Here is a 27,196-nt window from a genome sequence, read left to right as displayed (position 1 = left end):
GCAACCAGCCGCGTAATTTCTCCTAACCTGCTAAAATAAATCAAATCTGACGTTACGTCTGACAAATGCTGTATCCCTTCTAGCCATGACCAACTGTCTCTGTCTTCACTAAATCAATGGTATATATTATTATATATTATAATACAACAACAAAAATACATAGGACATCACTACACGTATATTTTATCTGAAGAAACATGAATTGAGTTTCAAAAATGTAAGTACCTAAAATAAGGTCAGGGGTTACAATTGTATAAACCTACGATAGTTGTAAGAATACAGTAAGAATGTAATTCTGTATTCAAACCAATACCTTCAGGACTTCATTAATTAAATCGCATTTTTGCTTTGGAGAACATGTCAGGATAGATGCACAATGAATGTTAAGAGGTTGCCCCCTGCTGGATAAGAAATGTAATACATTCTTAAGATAACTTTAACTCGAACAAGATCCCTCCTAGAGGGAAATTCTTCCGGAATGCATATATTACTGAAATTGAATGGAAGAAAGCTTGTTTGCTCCCTTTTAAATCTTGCACAAATGTGATGTTGTATCTATACCTTATGTCATGCCTTATGTCATGCCTTATGTCATGCCTTATGTCATGCCTTATTGGAATCGATGTATTGATAATATCTGCTGGAAAAAAAGTTTGGATGTTGCCACACACATACCTACTTGTTAACAAAATTAAGGAAGTTTCCTTTAAAATGATTCAGAAATATTATCCTGCCAACAACTATATGAAGAAGTTTAAGGAAAACATCAACTCAAATTGCTCCTTTTGTAATGACCAACCAGAAACAGTGTTGCATCTTTTTGGGCATTGTATTCATGCAAGAAAACCGTAGCAAGACATCAGTAGGTTTATAATTGAACACATTTATGAAGATTTTACACTATTGTGGAGAGATGTACTGCTTGGATTCTGGTGTTACAGGGACCTTGTAAAGGGATCAGAATTCCTTATAACTGAGTAAAATACCCTCTGCATTTACCAGTTGGCTCACCCATAGGAAATTATTTCGGAACCAATATTCTAAAAACAAAGAAGTATTTTTATACAATATAGCCCGATTATTCCATATATATACATACATATATATCTGTGTGGAGAAAAATTGTGTTCATAAATTAAGGACCGTGATAAGAAAACAACACTATTCTAAATGAATGGTACTCGGTTTGCCGCGATGACGTCATTGACGTGGTGCGTAATGTGAGCGTAGGTGGGCGTAAGGTGAGCGAAATGCGGACAGACGGAAGTTTGACTGAACACTAACCAGCGCGGCAGATGAAATACACATCGGTTTGTTTACGTCGTTGATGTGGCGGCAACACGACAACATGGAGTCGAGTGCGGACCGCGGACTAGATGTGGAATGTGTTGTTAATCGGTGGATAGTGGATTATTATATATCTGTGGCGTTTGAGGCGTTCAGGAATGAACAGGACAGTGATTTCTGTGAGATCAGAGACATCCTTCAATGTTAGTAACGTTTTCTCACAAATGCAGTTAGCTAACTAACGTTAGCATCTACGCGAACCCAATACAGGTTTCTAATACCGTCTCTGCCTAAAATAGTTAATTGATAATTAACTCCCGTGTTAACAGTTTGTTTAGCTAGCTATGCTTATAAACTTTTAGTTTTATACCACGTGATACCCAGATAGTTAGATATGTTAGCTAACTGTGTGGTACCGTTGACTGAGCTGGACCAGTTGGTTGGACTAGATCCCCCGGTGAACAGGTTTGCTTTTGGTCCTAACTTTAGCACCACACAGCTGATTTAAATAACCATAAATCAACTCATTATTTATTATCTGAATCAGCTGTGTAGCGCAAGGACATAAACTAAACCTGCGGGGGTGCGTTCATTTCGTTTCAACGTTTGCTACGGTGCTGAGCGTTTTGTACTGAACGAGACGTTTTCCCCAAAACGTGCCTTGAACAGACTAGTTTGGTCCGTTCGGTGTGTCAGTTTGGTTTGAAGCAGTGACTTGTCGTTGTTAAAGACAAGCGGGGCGTTTTTGAAGCTACAACCCTTCACCGTTTTTCATTTGGTCGTTCAGTACAGCACAGTTTTAGTTAATTTAACGTTCTGTTGCGTTTAAGTACTAAAGGCTTTCCAGGACCGAGTTTGGGATAATGCTGAGTTAACTACACTCATTTATTTGATATTTATTTTACCAGGCAGGTCAGTTAAGAACAAATTCTTATTTACAATTACTGCCTACCGGGGAACAGTGGGTTAACTGCCTTGTTCAGGGGCAGAAAGGACAGATTTTTACCTTGTCAGCTCAGGGATTTGATCTTACAACCTTTTGGTTACAAGTTCAACGCTCTAACCACTAGGCTGCGCTTAGCGGTGCAGAGATATTGTGAAGGAAATGAGTTTGTGTTTACACGGGACTGTACCGCCCCCACCTACCGTCATACAGGTTGTGACCAATACAATTGGATTTAGATTTGATGAGCCATCTAGTGTGTTCCGAACATGCAGAACTATACAGAGCCCTCGGTTTGTTTAAACTTCATTTGGGCTTGGGCTTGATTTGGCCTCTGCGTGCCCCAGAGGTACCGCTATGGCGTATGGAGGATACGAAGGTCCGACCACATTTAAATAGGCTTTTACGCTTACACACAGGTGTTCGGAACACACTAGATGGCTCGTCAAATTTAAATCCAATTGTATTGGTCACAACCTGTATGACAACTGGCCGTGATTGGGAGTGCCATAGGGTGGCGAACAATTGGCCCAGCGTCGTCTGGGTTTGGCCCGGGGTAGGCCGTCATTGTAAATAAGAATTTGTTCTTAACTGACTTGCCCAGTTAAATAAAGGTTAAATAAATATACAGAATACAACTGGTGTAGACTTTAATGTGGTATTCTTACTTAGGAGCCCGTTCCCAACAACTGGTGTAGACTTTAATGTGAAATTCTTACTTAGGAGCCCGTTCCCAACAACTGGTGTAGACTTTAATGTGATATTCTTACTTAGGAGCCCGTTCCCAACAACTGGTGTAGACTTTAATGTGAAATTCTTACTTAGGAGCCCGTTCCCAACAACTGGTGTAGACTTTAATGTGATATTCTTACTTAGGAGCCCGTTCCCAACAACTGGTGTAGACTTTAATGTGATATTCTTACTTAGGAGCCCGTTCCCAACAATGCAGAGTTAAAAAAGTAAGAAAAATATGTTGAGAAAAAAACAAGGAAATACTAACACAATAAAATAATGTGTAGGTAGGTTGGGATAAAAGTGACCAGGCAATCAGGATAGATAATTAACAGTGTTAAAGTGTGTGTGTGTGTGGGGGGAGAAGCTGTTCAGCAGTCTGATGGCTTGGGGGGAGAAGCTGTTCAGCAGTCTGATGGCTTGGGGGTAGAAGCTGTTCAGCAGTCTGATGGCTTGGGGGGTAGAAGCTGTTCAGCAGTCTGATGGCTTGGGGGGAGAAGCTTGTTCAGCAGTCTGATGGCTTGGGGGTAGAAGCTGTTCAGCAGTCTGATGGCTTGGGGGTAGAAGCTGTTCAGCAGTCTGGCTTGGGGGTAGAAGCTGTTCAGCAGTCTGATGGTTTGGGGGTAGAAGCTGTTCAGCAGTCTGATGGCTTGGGGGTAGAAGCTGTTCAGGAGTCTGATGGCTTGGAGGTAGAAGCTGTTCAGCAGTCTGATGGCTTGGGGGTAGAAGCTGTTCAGCAGTCTGATGGCTTGGGGGTAGAATCTGTTCAGCAGTCTGATGGCTTGGGGGTAGAAGTTGTTCAGCAGTCTGATCGCTTGGGGGTAGAAGCTGTTCAGCAGTCTGATGGCTTGGGGATAGAAGCTGTTCAGGAGTCTGATGGCTTGGGGGTAGAAGCTGTTCAGGAGTCTGATGGCTTGGGGGTAGAAGCTGTTCAGCAGTCTGATGGCTTGGGGATAGAAGCTGTTCAGCAGTCTGATGGCTTGGGGGTAGAAGCTGTTCAGCAGTCTGATGGCTTGGGGGTAGAAGCTGTTCAGCAGTCTGATGGCTTGGGGATAGAAGCTGTTCAGCAGTCTGATGGCTTGGGGGGTAGAAGCTGTTCAGCAGTCTGATGGCTTGGGGGTAGAAGCTGGAACATGGAGGTATGACCGTGTGGGAACACTAACCCTATAAAGGTGTGTAGTAATTGAACCTTTTGTTTTTGAAAATGATTTCTCACTGATGTGAAAGTACCGTTCCGTATGTTTCCAGAACTGGCGGCGAGCGATGATGTTACTGTTTAGAGTGTCGGGGCTCGGCCTCCGAACAAAACGCCCCCGGTCAGAGGAGCCTATCGTCAACAGGCGCTAAAGCAGTTAGCCCCATTTAATAGACGCTAGCTAACACATTATCCAACAACATCCTCTTTCAGGTCATCTGGTTCGGCCGTTGGAAGCCAACGACGCCACACCCAAGAAGATTCGAGCCATACAGTTCCTCACCAGGATAAATGACGGTGACAAACTCGGTGAGAGTTTAGAGTTAAACATGAAGTAACTTCCTAGCTAGCTACATAACAACACTCTCACTCTCTGTAATCTCAAGGCCATCAGACTGTTAAACAGCCACCACTAACATTGAGTGGCTGCGGCCAACACACTGACACGGACTCAACTCCAGCCACTTTAATAATGGGAATTGATGGGAAATGATGTAAATATATCACTAGCCACTTTAAACAATGCTACCTTATATAATGTTACTTACCCTACATTATTCATCTCATATGCATACGTATATACTGTACTCTATATCATCGACTGTATCCTTATGTAATACATGTATCACTAGCCACTTTAACTATGCCACTTAGTTTACATACTCATCTCATATGTATATACTGTACTCGATACCATCTACTGTATCTTGCCTATGCTGCTCTGTACCATCACTCATTCATATATCCTTATGTACATATTCTTTATCCCCTTACACTGTGTACAAGACAGTAGTTTTGGAATTGTTAGTTAGATTACTTGTTGGTTATTACTGCATTGTCGGAACTAGAAGCACAAGCATTTCGCTACACTCGCATTAACATCTGCTAACCATGTGTATGTGACAAATACAATTTGATTTGATTTGATTTCTATGTAACAGTACGAACTAATATTCATTCCCCGTTGAAAATCAGAGACATCTGAAATGACCCCAAGTTCCAGAATCTGCTGTTCCTTATAGCTAGCTAGCCGTGTCTTTTGGAAATCAAGTCTGAGATCACTGACACGGTCGTTCTCTTGCTGTCCACAGACTTCTCGTTTGACCCTCAGGAGGACCTCACGCCACTGGAGTCGGCTCTGAGCGTTTTGGACAGCATCCGCGACGAGTTGCCGGTTCCCCAGAAAGACTTGGAGAGAGTACAGAAGTCTGTCAGAGAGATGGTGAGATCTGGCCACACTGTGTGTAGTCATTGATTGGTCCCCTGTTGAAACCCGATACACTGTGTAGTCATTGATTGGTCCCCCGCTGAAACCCGATACACTGTGTGTAGTCATTGATTGGTCCCCTGTTGAAACCCGATACACTGTGTAGTCATTGATTGGTCCCCCGCTGAAACCCGATACACTGTGTGTAGTCATTGATTGGTCCCCCGTTGAAACCCGATACACTGTGTGTAGTCATTGAATGGTCCCCCGCTGAAACCCGATACACTGTGTGTAGTCATTGATTGGTCCCCCGTTGAAACCCGATACACTGTTAAGATTTTCGTGTCAGCCCTGTCCAACATTATAAGATGACACCGTGTACTGTGTTCAACACTATTGTGCACTGTAGTGAATTGCACAACTATTTGTCCGTTCATGTCTTCTCATTCTGGTGTAGTTGTCCGTTCATGTCTTCTCATTCTGGTGTAGTTGTCCGTTCATGTCTTCTCATTCTGGTGTAGTTTTCCGTTCATGTCTTCTCGTTCTGGTGTAGTTGTCCGTTCATGTCTTCCCCTTCTGGTGTAGTTGTCCGTTCATGTCTTCTCATTCTGGTGTAGTTGTCCGTTCATGTCTTCTCATTCTGGTGTAGTTGTCCGTTCATGTCTTCCCCTTCTCATTCTGGTGTAGTTGTCTGTTCATGTCTTCCCCTTCTCATTCTGGTGTAGTTGTCCGTTCATGTCTTCCCCTTCTCATTCTGCTGTAGTTGTCCGTTCATGTCTTCCCCTTCTCATTCTGGTGTAGTTGTCCGTTCATGTCTTCCCCTTCTCATTCTGGTGTAGTTGTCCGTTCACGTCTTCTCATTCTGGTGTATTTGTCCGTTCACGTCTTCTCGTTCTGGTGTAATTGCCCGTTCATGTCTTCCCCTTCTCATTCTGGTGTAGTTGTCCGTTCATGTCTTCTCATTCTGGTGTAGTTGTCCGTTCATGTCTTCTCATTCTGGTGTAGTTGTCTGTTCACGTCTTCTCGTTCTGGTGTATTTGTCTGTTCACGTCTTCTCGTTCTGGTGTATTTGTCTGTTCATGTCTTCCCCTTCTCGTTCTTGTGTAATTGCCCGTTCATGTCTTCCCCTTCTCATTCTGGTGTAGTTGTCCGTTCATGTCTTCTCGTTCTGGTGTAATTGTCCGTTCATGTCTTCTCATTCTGGTGTAGTTGTCCGCTCATGTCTTCTCATTCTGGTGTAGTTGTCCGTTCATGTCTTCTCGTTCTGGTGTAATTGTCCGTTCATGTCTTCTCATTCTGGTGTAGTTGTCCGTTCATGTCTTCTCATTCTGGTGTAATTGTCCGTTCATGTCTTCTCATTCTGGTGTAGTTGTCCGCTCATGTCTTCTCATTCTGGTGTAGTTGTCCGTTCATATCTTCTCGTTCTGGTGTAATTGTCCGTTCATGTCTTCTCGTTCTGGTGTAATTGTCCGTTCATGTCTTCTCATTCTGGTGTAATTGTCCGTTCACGTCTTCTCATTCTGGTGTAATTGTCCGTTCACGTCTTCTCATTCTGGTGTAATTGTCCGTTCACGTCTTCTCATTCTGGTGTAATTGTCCGTTCACGTCTTCTCGTTCTGGTGTAATTGTCCGTTCACGTCTTCCCCTTCTCATTCTAGTGTAGTTGTCCGTTCATGTCTTCTCATTCTGGTGTAATTGTCCGTTCATGTCTTCCCCTTCTCATTCTAGTGCAGTTGTTCGTTCATGTCTTCTCGTTCTGGTGTAGTTGTCCGTTCATGTCTTCTCATTCTGGTGTAGTTGCCCGTTCATGTCTTCTCATTCTGGTGTAGTTGTCCGTTCATGTCTTCTCGTTCTGGTGTAATTGTCCGTTCATGTCTTCTCATTCTGGTGTAGTTGTCCGTTCATGTCTTCTCATTCTGGTGTAGTTGTCCGTTCATGTCTTCTCGTTCTGGTGTAATTGTCCGTTCACGTCTTCTCATTCTGGTGTAATTGTCCGTTCATGTCTTCTCATTCTGGTGTAATTGTCCGTTCACGTCTTCTCATTCTGGTGTAATTGTCCGTTCACGTCTTCTCGTTCTGGTGTAATTGTCCGTTCACGTCTTCCCCTTCTCATTCTAGTGTAGTTGTCCGTTCATGTCTTCTCATTCTGGTGTAATTGTCCGTTCATGTCTTCCCCTTCTCATTCTAGTGCAGTTGTCCGTTCATGTCTTCTCATTCTGGTGTAGTTGTCCGTTCATGTCTTCTCGTTCTGGTGTAGTTGTCCGTTCATGTCTTCTCATTCTGGTGTAGTTGCCCGTTCATGTCTTCTCATTCTGGTGTAGTTGTCCGTTCATGTCTTCTCGTTCTGGTGTAGTTGTCCGTTCATGTCTTCTCATTCTGGTGTAGTTGTCCGTTCATGTCTTCTCATTCTGGTGTAGTTGTCCGTTCATGTCTTCTCATTCTGGTGTAATTGTCCGTTCATGTCTTCTCATTCTGGTGTAATTGTCCGTTCATGTCTTCTCATTCTGGTGTAATTGCCCGTTCATGTCTTCTCATTCTGGTGTAATTGCCCGTTCATGTCTTCTCATTCTAATGTAATTGCCCGTTCATGTCTTCTCATTCTGGTGTAGTTGTCCGTTCATGTCTTCCCCTTCTCATTCTGGTGTAATTGTCCGTTCATGTCTTCTCGTTCTGGTGTAATTGTCCAGTCATGTCTTCCCCTTCTCATTCTGGTGTTGTTGTCCGTTCATGTCTTCTCATTCTGGTGTAATTGTCCGTTCATGTCTTCTCATTCTGGTGTAGTTGTCCGTTCATGTCTTCTCATTCTCGTGTAGTTGTCCGTTCATGTCTTCTCATTCTGGTGTAATTGTCTGTTCATGTCTTCCCCTTCTCGTTCTGGTGTAATTGTCCGTTCACGTCTTCCCCTTCTCATTCTGGTGTAGTTGTCCGTTCATGTTTTCTCATTCTGGTGTAGTTGTCCGTTCATGTCTTCTCATTCTGGTGTAATTGTCCGTTCACGTCTTCTCATTCTGGTGTAATTGTCCGTTCACGTCTTCTCGTTCTGGTGTAATTGTCCGTTCACGTCTTCCCCTTCTCATTCTAGTGTAGTTGTCCGTTCATGTCTTCTCATTCTGGTGTAATTGTCCGTTCATGTCTTCCCCTTCTCATTCTAGTGCAGTTGTCCGTTCATGTCTTCTCATTCTGGTGTAGTTGTCCGTTCATGTCTTCTCGTTCTGGTGTAGTTGTCCGTTCATGTCTTCTCATTCTGGTGTAGTTGCCCGTTCATGTCTTCTCATTCTGGTGTAGTTGTCCGTTCATGTCTTCTCGTTCTGGTGTAGTTGTCCGTTCATGTCTTCTCATTCTGGTGTAGTTGTCCGTTCATGTCTTCTCATTCTGGTGTAATTGTCCGTTCATGTCTTCTCATTCTGGTGTAGTTGTCCGTTCATGTCTTCTCTTTCTGGTGTAATTGCCCGTTCATGTCTTCTCATTCTGGTGTAATTGCCCGTTCATGTCTTCTCATTCTAATGTAATTGCCCGTTCATGTCTTCTCATTCTGGTGTAGTTGTCCGTTCATGTCTTCCCCTTCTCATTCTGGTGTAATTGTCCGTTCATGTCTTCTCGTTCTGGTGTAATTGTCCAGTCATGTCCTCCCCTTCTCATTCTGGTGTAGTTGTCCCTTCGTGTCTTCTCGTTCTGGTGTAATTGTCCAGTCATGTCTTCCCCTTCTCATTCTGGTGTAGTTGTCCGTTCATGTCTTCTCATTCTGGTGTAATTGTCCGTTCATGTCTTCTCATTCTGGTGTAGTTGTCCGTTCATGTCTTCTCATTCTCGTGTAGTTGTCCGTTCATGTCTTCTCATTCTGGTGTAATTGTCTGTTCATGTCTTCCCCTTCTCGTTCTGGTGTAATTGTCCGTTCACGTCTTCCCCTTCTCATTCTGGTGTAGTTGTCCGTTCACGTCTTCTCGTTCTGGTGTAGTTGTCCAGTCATGTCTTCCCCTTCTCGTTCTGGTGTATTTGTCCGTTCATGTCTTCTCGTTCTGGTGTAATTGTCCGTTCACGTCTTCTCGTTCTGGTGTAGTTGTCCAGTCATGTCTTCCCCTTCTCGTTCTGGTGTATTTGTCCGTTCATGTCTTCTCGTTCTGGTGTATTTGTCCGTTCATGTCTTCTCGTTCTGGTGTAGTTGTATTCTGCCATGTTGTTCTGACATCATTATAACGGTGAACCCTGTTGTGTTTTTCTCTGTAGTTGGTGATTGTGTGCATTAAGAACCAGGCCTTTGACAAAGCCAAGGAGGTTTTGATGAAATACTTCCCCAAAAGCAAGGTTGGAAAGGTGAGCTAACTCCTAAACTCATAGAGAGACGATGGCAACAATACGAACAGTACAGAGAGACATTTAAACCCAGCTGTCTGTTAACCTGAGGGACGGGACAGACATTTAGACCTGTCTGTCTGTTAACCTGAGGAACGGGACAGACATTTAGACCTGTCTGTCTGTTAACCTGAGGAACGGGACAGACATTTAGACCTGTCTGTCTGTTAACCTGAGGAACGGGACAGACATTTAGACCTGTCTGTCTGTTAACCTGAGGAACGGGACAGACATTTAGACCTGTCTGTCTGTTAACCTGAGGAACGGGACAGACATTTAGACTTGTCTGTCTGTTAACCTGAGGAACGGGACAGAGACATTTAGACCTGTCTGTCTGTTAACCTGAGGAACGGGACAGAGACATTTAGACCTGTCTGTCTGTTAACCTGAGGAACGGGACAGAGACATTTAGACCTGTCTGTCTGTTAACCTGAGGGACAGAGACATTTAGACCTGTCTGTCTGTTAACCCTGAGGAACGGGACAGAGAGACCTGTCTGTCTGTCAACCTGAGGAACAGGACAGAGAGACCTGTCTGTCTCTTAACCTGAGGAACGGGACAGAGACATTTAGACCTGTCTGTCTGTTAACCTGAGATCTGGGATAATGTCTCCAGGTGCTGATGGGGGGGGGGGGGGGGGGAATAATGTATCCAGAGGCTGATGTGGGGGGGGGGGGGGGGGGTAATGTCTCCAGAGGCTGATGTGTGGGGGGGGTAATGTCTCCAGAGGCTGATGTGGGGGGGGGGGGGGGGGTAATGTCTCCAGAGGCTGATGGGGTGGGGGGGGGTAATGTCTCCAGAGGCTGATGGGGTGGGGGGGGGTAATGTCTCCAGAGGCTGATGGGGTGGGGGGGTAATGTCTCCAGAGGCTGATGTGGGGGGGGGAGGGGTAATGTCTCCAGAGACTGATGGGGGAGGGGTAATGTCTCCAGGGGCTGATGCGGGGGGGTAAATGTCTCCAGGGGCTGATGCGGGGGGGTTATGTGTCTTCCAGAAAGCGATCTTCCTGGGGCTGGTCAACAAGAGGAGCAGTGATCATTCAGTCCTGCAGCAGGTCACCTACCAGCAGTTTAAACAGGAGATGCTGCAGTTCTGTCAGAGCCTGTTTCCCTTCTCTCATCCTTTCCTGTCCAGGGTACGTGTGTATTACCTCAGCAGCAGTCTGGCTGTGTCCCCTCTCCATATATAGTGTAGTGTATTACCTCAGCATCAGTCTGGCTGTGTCCCCTCTCCATATATAGTGTAGTGTATTACCTCAGCATCAGTCTGGCTGTGTCCTCTCTCCAGAAATAGTGTAGTTTATTACCTCAGCATCAGTCTGGCTGTGTCCCCTCTCCATATATAGTGTAGTGTATTACCTCAGCATCAGTCTGGCTGTGTCCCCTCTCCATATATAGTGTAGTGTATTACCTCAGCATCAGTCTGGCTGTGTCCCCTCTCCATATATAGTGTAGTGTATTACCTCAGCATCAGTCTGGCTGTGTCCCCTCTCCATATATAGTGTAGTGTATTACCTCAGCATCAGTCTGGCTGTGTCCTCTCTCCATATATAGTGTAGTGTATTACCTCAGCATCAGTCTGGCTGTGTCCTCTCTCCATATATAGTGTAGTGTATTACCTCAGCATCAGTCTGGCTGTGTCCCCTCTCCATATATAGTGTAGTGTATTACCTCAGCATCAGTCTGGCTGTGTCCCCTCTCCATATATAGTGTAGTGTATTACCTCAGCATCAGTCTGGCTGTGTCCCCTCTCCATATATAGTGTAGTGTATTACCTCAGCATCAGTCTGGCTGTGTCCCCTCTCCATATATAGTGTAGTGTATTACCTCAGCATCAGTCTAGCTGTGTCCCCTCTCCATATGTAGTGTATTACCTCAGCATCAGTCTGGCTGTGTCCCCTCTCCATATATAGTGAGTGTAGTGTATTACCTCAGCATCAGTCTGGCTGTGTCCCCTCTCCAGATATAGTGTAGTGTATTACCTCAGCTTCAGTCTGGCTGTGTCCCCTCTCCAGATATAGTGTAGTGTATTACCTCAGCATCAGTCTGGCTGTGTCCCCTCTCCATATATAGTGTAGTGTATTACCTCAGCATCAGTCTGGCTGTGTCCTCTCTCCATATATAGTGTAGTGTATTACCTCAGCATCAGTCTGGCTGTGTCCCCTCTCCAGATATAGTGTAGTGTATTACCTCAGCATCAGTCTGGCTGTGTCCCCTCTCCATATATAGTGTAGTGTATTACCTCAGCATCAGTCTGGCTGTGTCCTCTCTCCATATATAGTGTAGTGTATTACCTCAGCATCAGTCTGGCTGTGTCCCCTCTCCATACATAGTGTAGTGTATTACCTCAGCATCAGTCTGGCTGTGTCCCCTCTCCATATATAGTGTAGTGTATTACCTCAGCATCAGTCTGGCTGTGTCCCCTCTCCATATATAGTGTAGTGTATTACCTCAGCATCAGTCTGGCTGTGTCCCCTCTCCAGATATAGTGTAGTGTATTACCTCAGCATCAGTCTGGCTGTGTCCCCTCTCCATATATAGTGTAGTGTATTACCTCAGCATCAGTCTGGCTGTGTCCTCTCTCCATATATAGTGTAGTGTATTACCTCAGCATCAGTCTGGCTGTGTCCTCTCTCCAGATATAGTGTAGTGTATTACCTCAGCATCAGTCTGGCTGTGTCCTCTCTCCAGAAATAGTGTAGTGTATTACCTCAGCATCAGTCTGGCTGTGTCCTCTCTCCATATATAGTGTAGTGTATTACCTCAGCATCAGTCTGGCTGTGTCCTCTCTCCATATATAGTGTAGTGTAGTACCTCAGCATCAGTCTGGCTGTGTCCTCTCTCCATATATAGTGTAGTGTATTACCTCAGCATCAGTCTGGCTGTGTCCCCTCTCCAGATATAGTGTAGTGTATTACCTCAGCATCAGTCTGGCTGTGTCCTCTCTCCATATATAGTGTAGTGTATTACCTCAGCATCAGTCTGGCTGTGTCCTCTCTCCATATATAGTGTAGTGTATTACCTCAGCATCAGTCTGGCTGTGTCCCCTCTCCATATATAGTGTAGTGTATTACCTCAGCATCAGTCTGGCTGTGTCCCCTCTCCATATATAGTGTAGTGTATTACCTCAGCATCAGTCTGGCTGTGTCCTCTCTCCAGATATAGTGTAGTGATCAGGGAACATTAGGGACACAACCTCTACGTAGATTCTGTTTTAACTGTTTGGGCTGATGTGTTAGTACCTATTCAGTTGTACTGTAACTAACTAGTAGCTAACTAGTAGCTAACTAGTAACTAACTAGTAGCTAACTAAATACTAGGAGCTCTCTGTTTCCCTAACCCACTGTTCCTAACCTGGACTGAGATCTGCCTCCCTAACCCACTGACCTGAACTGGACTGAGATCTGCCTCCCTAACCCACTGTTCCTAACTGAACTGAGACCTAACCCACTGTTCCTGACCTGAACTGAGATCTGTCTCCCTAACCCACTGTTCCTAACTGAACTGAGATCTGTCTCCCTATAACCCACTGTTCCTGACCTGAACTGAGATCTGTCTCCCTATAACCCACTGTTCCTGACTGAACTGAGATCTGTCTCCCTATAACCCACTGTTCCTAACCTGGACTGAGGAGATCTGTCTCCCTATAACCCACTGTTCCTGACCTGAACTGAGATCTGTCTCCCTAACCCACTGTTCCTGACCTGAACTGAGATCTGTCTCCCTATAACCCACTGTTCCTAACCTGAACTGAGGAGATCTGTCTCCCTATAACCCACTGTTCCTGACCTGAACTGAGATCTGTCTCCCTATAACCCACTGTTCCTGACCTGAACTGAGATCTGTCTCCCTATAACCCACTGTTCCTAACCTGGACTGAGGAGATCTGTCTCCCTATAACCCACTGTTCCTGACGTGAACTGAGATCTGTCTCCCTAACCCACTGTTCCTGACCTGAACTGAGATCTGTCTCCCTATTACCCACTGTTCCTGACCTGAACTGAGATCTGTCTCCCTAACCCACTGTTCCTAACTGAACTGAGATCTGTCTCCCTATAACCCACTGTTCCTGACCTGAACTGAGATCTGTCTCCCTATAACCCACTGTTCCTGACCTGAACTGAGATCTGTCTCCCTATAACCCACTGTTCCTGACCTGAACTGAGATCTGTCTCCCTATAACCCACTGTTCCTAACCTGGACTGAGGAGATCTGTCTCCCTATAACCCACTGTTCCTGACGTGAACTGAGATCTGTCTCCCTAACCCACTGTTCCTGACCTGAACTGAGATCTGTCTCCCTATTACCCACTGTTCCTGACCTGAACTGAGATCTGTCTCCCTAACCCACTGTTCCTAACTGAACTGAGATCTGTCTCCATAACCCACTGTTTCTGACCTGGACTGAGATCTGCCTCCCTAAATCACTGTTCCTAACTGAACTGAGATCTGTCTCCATAACCCACTGTTCCTGACCTGAACTGAGATCTGTCTCCCTAACCCACTGTTCCTAACCTGGACTGCGATATGTCTCCATAACCCACTGTTCCTGACCTGGACTGAGATCTGTCTCCCTAACCCACTGTTCCTAACTGAACTGAGATCTGACTCCCTAACCCACTGTTCCTAACTGAACTGAGATATGTCTCCCTAACCCACTGTTCCTAACTGAACTGAGATCTGTCTCCCTAACCCACTGTTCCTAACTGAACTGAGATCTGTCTCCCTAACCCACTGTTCCTAACTGAACTGAGATCTGTCTCCCTAACCCACTGTTCCTAACTGAACTGAGATCTGTCTGTGTGAATATCAGGCTGCCAGACAGCTGGTGGTGAAGAGACGGGATGCAGGACAGGATGCAGAGGAAGGAGACTGTCCCTCAGACCCTCAGCCAGAGGACCACCTTCTACCAGCAACAGAGGAGAAGACATCCAGACACAAACCCAGGTAGCTTATTGATCCGATGTCAATCAATCATATACATGGACTTTAGAAAGCACTTTTAGTTCAGTTATTGTGACAACATGATTTCCAGTTACCGAGCCTAGACCCTAAAGGTTATTGGGCCCCACAGTGTGTGGATATACAGGGGGCTCCACAGTGTGTGGATATACAGGGGGCCCCACAGTGTGTGGATATACAGTGGGCCCCACAGTGTGTGATATACAGGGGGCCCCACAGTGTGTGATATACAGGGGGCCCCACAGTGTGTAGATATACAGGGGGCCCCACAGTGTGTAGATATACAGGGGGCTCCACAGTGTGTAGATATACAGGGGGCCCCCACAGTGTGTAGATATACAGGGGGCCCCCACAGTGTGTAGATATACAGGGGGCCCCCACAGTGTGTAGATATACAGGGGGCTCCACAGTGTGTAGATATACAGGGGGCTCCACAGTGTGTAGATATACAGGGGCCCCCGCAGTGTGTAGATATACAGGGGGCTCCACCAGTATTGGGCCCCATAGTGTGTAGATATACAGGGGGCCCCACAGTGTGTAGATATACAGGGGGCCCCACAGTGTGTAGATATACAGGGGGCCCCCACAGTGTGTGATATACAGGGGGCCCCACAGTGTGTAGATATACAGGGGGCCCCCACAGTGTGTAGATATACAGGGGGCCCCACCAGTATTGGGACAGTGACATATTGTTTGTTTTGTCTCTGTACTTGTCGGGTGAATTTGCCAAAACTCCCAATACTCACTGAGGTCGACAACTTGATTAGAGAACTTTAACATTGAAGTACAACCTTCATTCCTCTCTTCAAGTAGTCACCAATCTGTTTGTTCAGATGTTTACCATCGAATGGCTGCTATCCAGTAAACCCTGGAAGATGAGTGGTTTCTTTAAGTAAAGATGCCGTTCATTAGCATGGGAACACCTGGGTCATGTTCATGAGGCACCAAACGGAAGAAAACTGACTGAAACAGGGAGGGACTGTCTGGACTTGTTCAATAACAAACGCTTGTTTTTGTTTTCTGTTGCATTACATTTTGCTCTGGTGTGACCTAATGAATACAACCTACCTTGATCTCTCCCTCCAGTCTAAACTGCCTCCCTCTCTCTCTCTCCCTCCAGTCCTCCCAGTCTAAACTGCCTCCCTCTCTCTCTCTCCCTCCAGTCCCTCCAGTCTAAACTGCCTCCCTCTCTCTCTCCCTCTCTCTCCCTCCAGTCCTCCCAGTCTAAACTGCCTCTCCCTCTCTCTCCTTCCAGTCCTCCCAGTCTAAACTGACTCCCTCTCTCTCTCCCTCCAGTCCCTCCAGTCTAAACTGCCTCCCTCTCTCTCTCCCTCTCTCTCCCTCCAGTCCTCCCAGTCTAAACTGCCTCTCCCTCTCTCTCCTTCCAGTCCTCCCAGTCTAAACTGCCTCTCCCTCTCTCCCTCCAGTCCTCCCAGTCTAAACTGCCTCTCCCTCTCTCTCCCTCCAGTCCTCCCAGTCTAAACTGCCTCCCTCTCTCTCTCTCCCTCCAGTCCTCCCAGTCTAAACTGCCTCTCTCTCTCCCTCCAGTCCTCCCAGTCTAAATTACCTCTACCTCTCTCTCTCCCTCCAGTCCTCCCAGTCTAAACTACCTCTACCTCTCTCTCTCCCTCCAGTCCTCCCAGTCTAAACTGCCTCCCTCTCTCTCTCTCCCTCCAGTCCTCCCAGTCTAAACTGACTCCCTCTCTCCCTCCCTCTCTCTCCCTCCAGTCCTCCCAGTCTAAACTGACTCCCTCTCTCCTTCCAGTCCTCCCAGTCAAAACTGCCTCTCCCTCTCTCCCGCCAGGCCTCCCAGTCTAAACTGCCTCTCCCTCTCTCTCCCTCCAGTCCTCCCAGTCTAAACTGCCTCGCTCTCTCTCTCTCCCTCCAGTCCTCCCAGTCTAAACTGCCTCCCTCTCTCTCCCTCCAGTCCTCCCAGTCTAAACTGCCTCTCCCTCTCTCTCCCTCCAGTCCTCCCAGTCTAAACTACCTCTCTCTCTCCCTCCAGTCCTCCCAGTCTAAACTGCCTCTCTCTCTCCCTCCAGTCCTCCCAGTCTAAACTACCTCTACCTCTCTCTCTCCCTCCAGTCCTCCCAGTCTAAACTGCCTCTCCCTCTCTCCCTCCAGTCCTCCCAGTCTAAACTGCCTCTCCCTCTCTCTCACTCCAGTCCTCCCAGTCTAAACTGCCTCCCTCTCTCTCTCTCCCTCCAGTCCTCCCAGTCTAAACTGCCTCTCTCTCTCCCTCCAGTCCTCCCAGTCTAAATTACCTCTACCTCTCTCTCTCCCTCCAGTCCTCCCAGTCTAAACTACCTCTACCTCTCTCTCTCCCTCCAGTCCTCCCAGTCTAAACTGCCTCCCTCTCTCTCTCTCCCTCCAGTCCTCCCAGTCTAAACTGACTCCCTCTCTCCCTCCCTCTCTCTCCCTCCAGTCCTCCCAGTCTAAACTGACTCCCTCTCTCCTTCCAGTCCTCCCAGTCTAAACTGCCTCTCCCTCTCTCCCTCCAGTCCTCCCAGTCTAAACTGCCTCTCCCTCTCTCTCCCTCCAGTCCTCCCAGTCTAAACTGCCTCCCTCTCTCTCTCTCCCTCCAGTCCTCCCAGTCTAAACTGCCTCCCTCTCTCTCCCTCCAGTCCTCCCAGTCTAAACTGCCTCTCCCTCTCTCTCCCTCCAGTCCTCCCAGTCTAAACTACCTCTCTCTCTCCCTCCAGTCCTCCCAGTCTAAACTGCCTCTCTCTCTCCCTCCAGTCCTCCCAGTCTAAACTACCTCTACCTCTCTCTCTCCCTCCAGTCCTCCCAGTCTAAACTACCTCTACCTCTCTCTCTCCCTCCAGTCCTCCCAGTCTAAACTACCTCTACCTCTCTCTCTCCCTCCAGTCCTCCCAGTCTAAACTACCTCTACCTCTCTCTCTCCCTCCAGTCCTCCCAGTCTAAACTACCTCTACCTCTCTCTCTCCCTCCAGTCCTCCCAGTCTAAACTACCTCTCTCTCTCCCTCCAGTCCTCCCAGTCTAAACTGCCTCTACCTCTCTCCCTCCAGTCCTCCCAGTCTAAACTACCTCTACCTCTCTCTCTCCCTCCAGTCCTCCCAGTCTAAATTACCTCTACCTCTCTCTCTCCCTCCAGTCCTCCCAGTCTAAACTACCTCTACCTCTCTCTCTCCCTCCAGTCCTCCCAGTCTAAACTACCTCTACCTCTCTCTCTCCCTCCAGTCCTCCCAGTCTAAATTACCTCTACCTCTCTCTCTCCCTCCAGTCCTCCCAGTCTAAATTACCTCTACCTCTCTCTCTCCCTCCAGTCCTCCCAGTCTAAACTACCTCTACCTCTCTCTCTCCCTCCAGTCCTCCCAGTCTAAATTACCTCTACCTCTCTCTCTCCCTCCAGTCCTCCCAGTCTAAACTACCTCTACCTCTCTCTCTCCCTCCAGTCCTCCCAGTCTAAACTACCTCTACCTCTCTCTCTCCCTCCAGTCCTCCCAGTCTAAACTGCCTCCCTCTCTCTCTCCCTCCAGTCCTCCCCCCGGTGGCGTCCTGCTGACCCGCAGCCAGCTGATGGCCGTTTATACAGCCCTGGCCGAGGAGCTGAGGGAGCCCATGACCTTTGCCGAGCTGGAGGAGGAGGTGGAAAGGGAGGTGATGGAGGAGAACGCAGGAAAAGGAGGTGCTGCTGTGGACCAAGAGGAACCTCTCCTGCACCTCTCTGAAAGCCCCAGGTTGTCAATCAAATCACTACCCTTCTGCTTCCTGTCCTATGGTAGCCTGGGAACCAGTCATATCACTACCCTGCTGCTTTCTGTCCTATGGTAGCCTGGGAACCAGTCATATCACCCCCCTATGGTAGCCTGGGAACCAGTCTTATCACTACCCTGCTGCTTCCTGTCCTATGGTAGCCTGGGAACCAGTCATATCACTACCCTGCTGCTTCCTGTCCTATGGGAGCCTGGGAACCAGTGATATCACTACCCTGCTGCTTCCTGTCCTATGGGAGCCTGGGTACCAGTCATATCACTACCCTGCTGCTTCCTGTCCTATGGGAGCCTGGGAACCAGTGATATCACTACCCTGCTGCTTCCTGTCCTATGGGAGCCTGGGTACCAGTCATATCACTACCCTGCTGCTTCCTGTCCTATGGGAGCCTGGGTACCAGTGATATCACTACCCTGCTGCTTCCTGTCCTATGGGAGCCTGGGAACCAGTCATATCACTACCCTGCTGCTTCCTGTCCTATGGTAGCCTGGGAACCAGTCATATCACTACCCTGCTGCTTCCTGTCCTATGGGAGCCTGGGAACCAGTCTTATCACTACCCTGCTGCTTCCTGTCCTATGGGAGCCTGGGAACCAGTCATATCACTACCCTGCTGCTTCCTGTCCTATGGGAGCCTGGGAACCAGTCATATCACTACCCTGCTGCTTCCTGTCCTATGGGAGCCTGGGAACCAGTCTTATCACTACCCTGCTGCTTCCTGTCCTATGGGAGCCTGGGAACCAGTCATATCACTACCCTGCTGCTTCCTGTCCTATGGTAGCCTGGGTACCAGTCTGTTTCACTCCTTGTCATCCCAAACAGAGTGTATTTCTCCAGGCTGGTCCTATGGACTGTTCTGCTCCCCAGTTTGTCTAGTTTTAATGTTGTTGACGTTGTGTCCACTGTGTGTCTGTCTCTTTTCATTGTTAAAGTGTATTGGGAGTGACCCCTGGTAAACCTGAATCTGAAATGACCCCAGGCAGGGCTCAGACGCTGTGTTGGAGCAGGACGTCCCTAGGTCCCAGAGAGAGTCCGACAGTCCAATGGAGGCTTCCCCTGCTGACCTGGTTCCCTCTGCTGACCTGGTTCCCCCTGCTGACCTGGTTCCCCCTGCTGTCCTGGCACCAGGCCCCCAGTGGAAGAGCCGAGGCTGGCCTCATACCATAGCCAGGCTGGTTATGGAGCCAGACAGCCAGGTGAGGGAAGAGAGCAGGAGGAATAGGGTTTAATGTCTGTTTTCCTGTGAGTTGTTAATGAATCACTTGGTGGGTTGATGATGGTGAGGGAAGAGAGCAGGAGGAATAGGGTTTAATGTCTGTTTTCCTGTGAGTTGTTAATGAATCACTTGGTGGGTTGATGATGGTGAGGGAAGAGAGCAGGAGGAATAGGGTTTAATGTCTGTCTTCCTGTGAGTTGTTAATGAATCACTTGGTGGATTGATGATTGTGAGGGAAGAGAGCAGGAGGAATAGGGTTTAATGTCTGTTTTCCTGTGAGTTGTTAATGAATCACTTGGTGGATTGATGATGGTGAGAGAAGAGAGCAGGAGGAATAGGGGTTTAATGGAGTCATTATGTTCATGGATTGAATTTGAACAAACTTCTTGAATTGACTCTTAACTCTGGTGTGCAGGACTCATTACCTCATATTTTAACTCTGGTGTGTAGGAATCATTACCTCATATTATAACCCTGGTTTGCAGGACTCATTACCTCATATTTTAACTCTGGTGTGTAGGACTCATTACCTCATATTATAACCCTGGTGTGTAGGATTCATTACCTCATATTATAACCCTGGTTTGCAGGACTCATTACCTCATATTATAACTCTGGTGTGTAGGACTCATTACCTCATATTATAACCCTGGTGTGTAGGATTCATTACCTCATATTATAACCCTGGTGTGTAGGACTCATTACCTCATATTATAACTCTGGTGTGTAGGACTCATTACCTCATATTATAACCCTGGTGTGTAGGACTCATTACCTCATATTATAACCCTGGTGTGTAGGACTCATTACCTCATATTATAACTCTGGTGTGTAGGATTCTACGGCCTCTCGAGAATCAGTATCCAACGGGGAGGAGTCAGTCAGCCGGGCGGACCCACTAAGCCCCGCCTCCACCTACAGCCCACCGACACGGAAGTATCGAAAACGAGGAGCCGGCAAGATAACCGAAGAGTAAGTCAGGAACAAGAAGGACGTCCCTGCATGTGTTAATGGAAGCACCTTTTAACTGTCTCTTTAACACATTTCTAACGAGGGACACGAGTTGACGAGTTTGACGAAGGGAAGTGGAAGTTGACTGAAAGGGAGAGGAGGGGACTTCCTGACCTTGTCCAATAAGAAACGATTGCAAATCGTTTTGCTATGGTGTGCCCTAATGAATACCACCTCTGTCTGACTCCAGGACCTCGTCTGACCCTGAGGAGGATGTGTGTATTCTAGATGACACCCCTGAGCAGCGAGGCTCTGCCCCCACCCCCCAGAGAGGCTCTGCCCCCATCCCCCAGAGAGGCTCCGCCCCCACCCCCCAGAGAAGCTCCGCCCCCACCCCCCAGAGAGGCTCCACCCCCACCCCCCAGAGAAGCTCCACCCCCCAGAGAAGCCCTACCCCCCAGACAAGCCACACCCCCCAGAGAAGCGCCACCCCCCAGAGAAGCCCCACCCCCCAGAGAGGCTCTTCACATAAGAGAATCCACACCCCCCAGAGAAGCTCCACCCACACCCCCCAGAGAAGCCCCACCCCCCAGAGAAGCTCCACCCACACCCCCCAGATAAGCCCCACCCCCCAGAGAGGCCCCACCCACCAGAGAAGCCCCACCCCTCAGACAAGCCACATCCACCAGAGAAGCCCCACCCCTCAGAAGGCCTCCACCAGTAAAAAGGGACCTGATCTGAAGTGGTATGTAGAACTATATAGTATAGTATCATTCTGTCTTCTCCCTTCTGATGTGATTGTAGACATACAGTTGAAGTCAGAAGTTTACATACACCTTAGTCTAATACATTTAAACTCAGTTTTTTACAATTCCTGACATTTAATCCTAGTAAAATTCCCTGTCTTAGGTCAGTTAGGATCACCACTTTATTTTAAGAATGTGAAATGTCAGAATAATAGTAGAGAGTATTATTTATTTCAGCTTTTATTTCTTTCATCATATTCCCAGTGGGTCAGATGTTTAGATACACTCAATTAGTATTTGGAAGCATTACCTTTAAATTGTTTAACTTGGGTCAAACGTTTCGGGTAGCCTTCCACAAGCTTCCCACAATAAGTTGGGTGAATTTTGTCCCATTCCTCCTGACAGAGCTGGTGTAACTGAGTCAGGTTTGTAGGCCTCCTTGCTCGCACACGCTTTTTCAGTTCTGCCCACAAATTTTCTATAGGATTGAGGTCAGGGCTTTGTGATGGCCACTCCAATACCTTGACTTTGTTGTCCTTAAGCCATTTTGCCACAACTTTGGAAGTATGCTTGGAGTCATTGTCCATTTGGAAGACCCATTTGCGACCAAGCTTTAACTTCCTGACTGATGTCTTGAGATGTTGCTTCAATATATCCACATCATTTTCTCTCCTCATGATGCCATCTATTTTGTGAAGTGCACCAGTCCTTCCTGCAACAAAGCACCGCCACAACATGATGCTGCCACCCCAGTGCTTCACGGTTGGGATGGTGTTCTTCGGCTTGCAAGCCTCCCCCTTTTTCCTCCAAACATAACGATGGTCATTATGGCCAAACAGTTCTATTTTTGTTTCATCAGACCAGAGGACATTTCTCCAAAAAGTACGATCTTTGTCCCCATGTGCAGTTACAAACCGTAGTCTGGTTTTTTTTATGGCGGTTTTGGAGCAGTGGCTTCTTCCTTGCTGAGCGGCCTTTCAGGTTATGTCGATGTAGGACTCGTTTTACTGTGGATATAGATACTTTTGTACCTGTTTCCTCCAGCATCTTCACAAGGTCCTTTGCTGCTGTTCTGGGATTGATTTGCACTTTTCACACCAAAGTAAGTTCATTTCTGGGAGACAGAACGCATCTCCTTCCTGAGCGGCATGACGGCTGCGTGGTCCCGTGGTGTTTATACTCGCGTACTATTGTTTGTACAGATGAACGTGGTAACTTCAGGCATTTGGAAATTGCTCCCAAGGATGAACCAGAGATCTACAATTTATTTTCTAAAGTCTTGGCTGATTTCTTTTGATTTTCCCATGATGTCAAGCAAAAGAGGCACTGAGTTTGAAGCTAGGCCTTGAAATACATCCATAGGTACACCTCCATTTGACTCAAATGATGTCAATTAGCCTATCAGAAGCTTCTAAAGCCATGACATCATTTTCTGGAATTTTCCAAGCTGTTTAAAAGGCCCAGTCAACTCAGTGTATGTAAACTCCTGACCCACTGGAATTGTGATACAGTGAAATAATCTGTAAACAATCGTTGGAAAAATTACTTGTCACATAAAGTAGATGTCCTAACCGACTTGCCAAAACTATAGTTTGTGGAGTGGTTGAAAAACAAGTTTTAATGACTCCAACCTGGGTGTATGGTAACTTCCGACTGAATGGTTATGTATTTCAGCCATAGAGGATGATGTTGAAGATCACAGCTGATCGACTTTCTCTCTTTTATAATGGTGATGTCATCTGCAGGAAGCAGCTCTTCAGCGTTGCTAAGGAATCCAAGGATAGGTGGAGCGATGAAGAGGATTTATTTGACTCCCCTCACAAAGACAGTAATTATGATTCAAAACTATATAATGTTTATTACTAGTGATTTACTATGGAGTTCTGACATCTGTCTTTGTTTAGGTTCTGAGGACAACGCCAGTACTACTGGAGGAGGCAGGAAGAGGGTGAGTTTAGGTTCTGAGGACAACGCCAGTACTACCGGAGGAGGCAGGAAGAGGGTGAGTTTAGGTTCTGGAGACAGAACTACCGGAGGAGGCAGGAAGAGGGTGAGTTTAGGTTCTGGATACAACAGAACTACAGGAGGAGGCAGGAAGAGGGTGAGTTTAGGTTCTGGATACAACAGAACTACCGGAGGAGGCAGGAAGAGGGTGAGTTTAGGTTCTGGAGACAGAACTACAGGAGGAGATAGGAAGAGGGTGAGTTTAGGTTCTGGATACAACAGAACTACTGGAGGAGACAGGAAGAGGGTGAGTTTAGGTTCTGGAGACAGGAAGAGGGTGAGTTTAGGTTCTGGAGACAGAACTACCGGAGGAGGCAGGAAGAGGGTGAGTTTAGGTTCTGAGGACAACGCCAGTACTACCGGAGGAGGCAAGAAGAGGGTGAGTTTAGGTTCTGGAGACAGAACTACCGGAGGAGGCAGGAAGAGGGTGAGTTTAGGTTCTGGATACAACAGAACTACCGGAGGAGGCAGGAAGAGGGTGAGTTTAGGTTCTGGAGACAGAACTACCGGAGGAGGCAGGAAGAGGGTGAGTTTAGGTTCTGGATACAACAGAACTACCGGAGGAGGCAGGAAGAGGGTGAGTTTAGGTTCTGGAGACAGAACTACAGGAGGAGACAGGAAGAGGGTGAGTTTAGGTTCTGGATACAACAGAACTACTGGAGGAGACAGGAAGAGGGTGAGTTTAGGTTCTGGATACAACAGAACTACTGGAGGAGACAGGAAGAGGGTGAGTTTAGGTTCTAGAGACAGAACTACAGGAGGAGACAGGAAGAGGGTGAGTTTAGGTTCTGGAGACAGAACTACCGGAGGAGGCAGGAAGAGGGTGAGTTTAGGTTCTGGATACAACAGAACTACTGGAGGAGACAGGAAGAGGGTGAGTTTAGGTTCTGGAGACAGAACTACAGGAGGAGACAGGAAGAGGGTGAGTTTAGGTTCTGGATACAACAGAACTACTGGAGGAGACAGTATGTTAACCCTAAGTGTTGTCCCCTGCAGTGTGTTTACTGTGTTGTCCCCTATGTTTACCCTAAGTGTTGTCCCCTACAGTGTGTTTACCCCTACAGTGTGTTTACAATGTTAACCCTAAGTGTTGTCCCCTACAGTGTGTTTACTATGTTAACCCTAAGTGTTGTCCCCTACAGTGTGTTTACTATGTTAACCCTAAGTGTTGTCCCCTACAGTGTGTTTACCATGTTAACCCTAAGTGTTGTCCCCTACAGTGTGTTTACCATGTTAACCCTAAGTGTTGTCCCCTGCAGTGTGTTTACAATGTTAACCCTAAGTGTTGTCCCCTACAGTGTGTTTACTGTGTTGTCCCCTATGTTTACCCTAAGTGTTGTCCCCTATGTTTACCCTAAGTGTTGTCCCCTACAGGGTGTTTACTATGTTAACCCTAAGTGTTGTCCCCTACAGTGTGTTTACAATGTTAACCCTAAGTGTTGTCCCCTATGTTTACCCTAAGTGTTGTCCCCTATGTTTACCCTAAGTGTTGTCCCCTATGTTTACCCTAAGTGTTGTCCCCTACGGGGTGTTTACTGTGTGGTCCCCTACAGTGTGTTTACTATGTTAACCCTAAGTGTTGTCCCCTACAGTGTGTTTACTATGTTAACCCTAAGTGTTGTCCCCTACAGTATGTTTACCATGTTAACCCTAAGTGTTGTCCCCTACAGTGTGTTTACCATGTTAACCCTAAGTGTTGTCCCCTGCAGTGTGTTTACAATGTTAACCCTAAGTGTTGTCCCCTACAGTGTGTTTACTGTGTTGTCCCCTATGTTTACCCTAAGTGTTGTCCCCTATGTTTACCCTAAGTGTTGTCCCCTACAGGGTGTTTACTGTGTTGTCCCCTATGTTTACCCTAAGTGTTGTCCCCTATGTTTACCCTAAGTGTTGTCCCCTACGGGGTGTTTACTGTGTGGTCCCCTACAGTGTGTTTACTATGTTAACCCTAAGTGTTGTCCCCTACAGTGTGTTTACTATGTTAACCCTAAGTGTTGTCCCCTACAGTGTGTTTACCATGTTAACCCTAAGTGTTGTCCCCTACAGTGTGTTTACCATGTTAACCCTAAGTGTTGTCCCCTACAGTGTGTTTACAATGTTAACCCTAAGTGTTGTCCCCTACAGTGTGTTTACTGTGTTGTCCCCTATGTTTACCCTAAGTGTTGTCCCCTATGTTTACCCTAAGTGTTGTCCCCTACAGGGTGTTTACCATGTTAACCCTGAGTGTTGTCCCCTACAGTGTGTTTACTATGTTAACCCTAAGTGTTGTCCCCTACAGTGTGTTTACTATGTTAACCCTAAGTGTTGTCCCCTACAGTGTGTTTACTATGTTAACCCTAAGTGTTGTCCCCTACAGTGTGTTTACTATGTTAACCCTAAGTGTTGTCCCCTACAGTGTGTTTACCCTAAGTGTTGTCCCCTACAGTGTGTTTACTATGTTAACCCTAAGTGTTGTCCCCTACAGTGTGTTTACTATGTTAACCCTAAGTGTTGTCCCCTACAGTGTGTTTACTGTGTTGTCCCCTATGTTTACCCTAAGTGTTGTCCCCTATGTTTACCCTAAGTGTTGTCCCCTACAGGGTGTTTACCATGTTAACCCTGAGTGTTGTCCCCTACAGTGTGTTTACTATGTTAACCCTAAGTGTTGTCCCCTACAGTGTGTTTACTATGTTAACCCTAAGTGTTGTCCCCTACAGTGTGTTTACTATGTTAACCCTAAGTGTTGTCCCCTACAGTGTGTTTACTATGTTAACCCTAAGTGTTGTCCCCTACAGTGTGTTTACTATGTTAACCCTAAGTGTTGTCCCCTACAGTGTGTTTACTATGTTAACCCTAAGTGTTGTCCCCTACAGTGTGTTTACTATGTTAACCCTAAGTGTTGTCCCCTACAGTGTGTTTACCCTAAGTGTTGTCCCCTACAGTGTGTTTACTATGTTAACCCTAAGTGTTGTCCCCTACAGTGTGTTTACAATGTTAACGCTAAGTGTTGTTTACTATACCTTGAGTGTTCTGTTGTGTCCCTCCTGTAGATGTGGACAGCAGAGGAGACGGAGTGGGTGAAGGAGGGAGTGAGGCGCTACGGAGAGGGGAACTGGTCCAGAGTAAAGTCCTCTTTCCCCTTCCTGGGCCGAACCGCCGTGAACATCAAGGATCGGTGGAGAACCATGAAGAAACTCCAGTTGGTCTGAGGGGACCAAAGCGTCTAACTTGTCCAATAAGAAATTAGATTTTTCGTTTACATTTACTACGGGGTGCAGTAACGAATTCGAACGCTGGAGGGCCTCGGAGCTACGCAAGACAATGATGACGTTATCCAGTTGAGAATGGATGTTTCCTTTCCACAAAGGATACATGTTTGCCCATCGCACATCTGTCAACAGGAAGCTGAAGATGGGCAGAGGGCCTTTGGACTAAGATAAATGTTGATTCTGCCATTTTGTTTTAGACATGTTTATAGAGGTATTTTATTTTATCACTTGTCTTTCTTGGTAAAATAAAGACTTCTCTTCTACTGACTGGTCTAACGGTTACCACAGGACTGGCTTCTACTGACTGGCCTAACGGTTACCACAGGACTGGTTTCTACTGACTGGCCTAACGTTTACCACAGGACTGGTTTCTACTGACTGGTCTAACGGTTACCACAGGACTGGTTTCTACTGACTGGTCTAACGGTTACCACAGGACTGGCTTCTACTGACTGGCCTAACGGTTACCACAGGACTGGTTTCTACTGACTGGCCTAACGGTTACCACAGGACTGGCTTCTACTGACTGGCCTAACGGTTACCACAGGACTGGCCTAACGGTTACCACAGGACTGGCCTAACGGTTACCACAGGACTGGTTTCTACTGACTGGCCTAACGGTTAC

General features: G+C 47.0%; 1 protein-coding gene across 3 annotated transcripts; it reads left to right on the top strand.

The window, feature by feature from the left end:
- The first annotated feature begins 1,244 nt into the window (after positions 1–1,244).
- Positions 1,245–26,838, top strand: LOC139411743 (telomeric repeat-binding factor 2-like). 3 transcript variants are annotated; one of them, XM_071158435.1, is made up of 13 exons: positions 1,245–1,490; positions 4,371–4,466; positions 5,249–5,379; positions 9,589–9,675; positions 10,709–10,849; positions 14,526–14,659; positions 18,176–18,376; positions 19,389–19,605; positions 20,461–20,597; positions 20,827–21,321; positions 23,068–23,150; positions 23,227–23,270; positions 26,353–26,838. In XM_071158435.1, exons 1-13 carry the CDS (start codon positions 1,328–1,330, stop codon positions 26,509–26,511), a joined length of 2,088 nt encoding a protein of 695 aa, XP_071014536.1. In that variant the 5' UTR covers positions 1,245–1,327; the 3' UTR covers positions 26,512–26,838. The 3 variants fall into 3 exon arrangements, with proteins under 3 accessions (XP_071014536.1, XP_071014535.1, XP_071014538.1); XM_071158434.1 differs by having other exon boundaries at positions 23,227–23,324; XM_071158437.1 differs by having other exon boundaries at positions 1,254–1,310; positions 23,227–23,324.
- Positions 26,839–27,196: the final 358 nt, after the last annotated feature.

Source organism: Oncorhynchus clarkii, chromosome 6 (assembly GCF_045791955.1).
Source record: "Oncorhynchus clarkii lewisi isolate Uvic-CL-2024 chromosome 6, UVic_Ocla_1.0, whole genome shotgun sequence".
NCBI lineage: Eukaryota > Metazoa > Chordata > Actinopteri > Salmoniformes > Salmonidae > Oncorhynchus > Oncorhynchus clarkii.
This window is presented reverse-complemented; position numbering and strand designations above follow the sequence as displayed.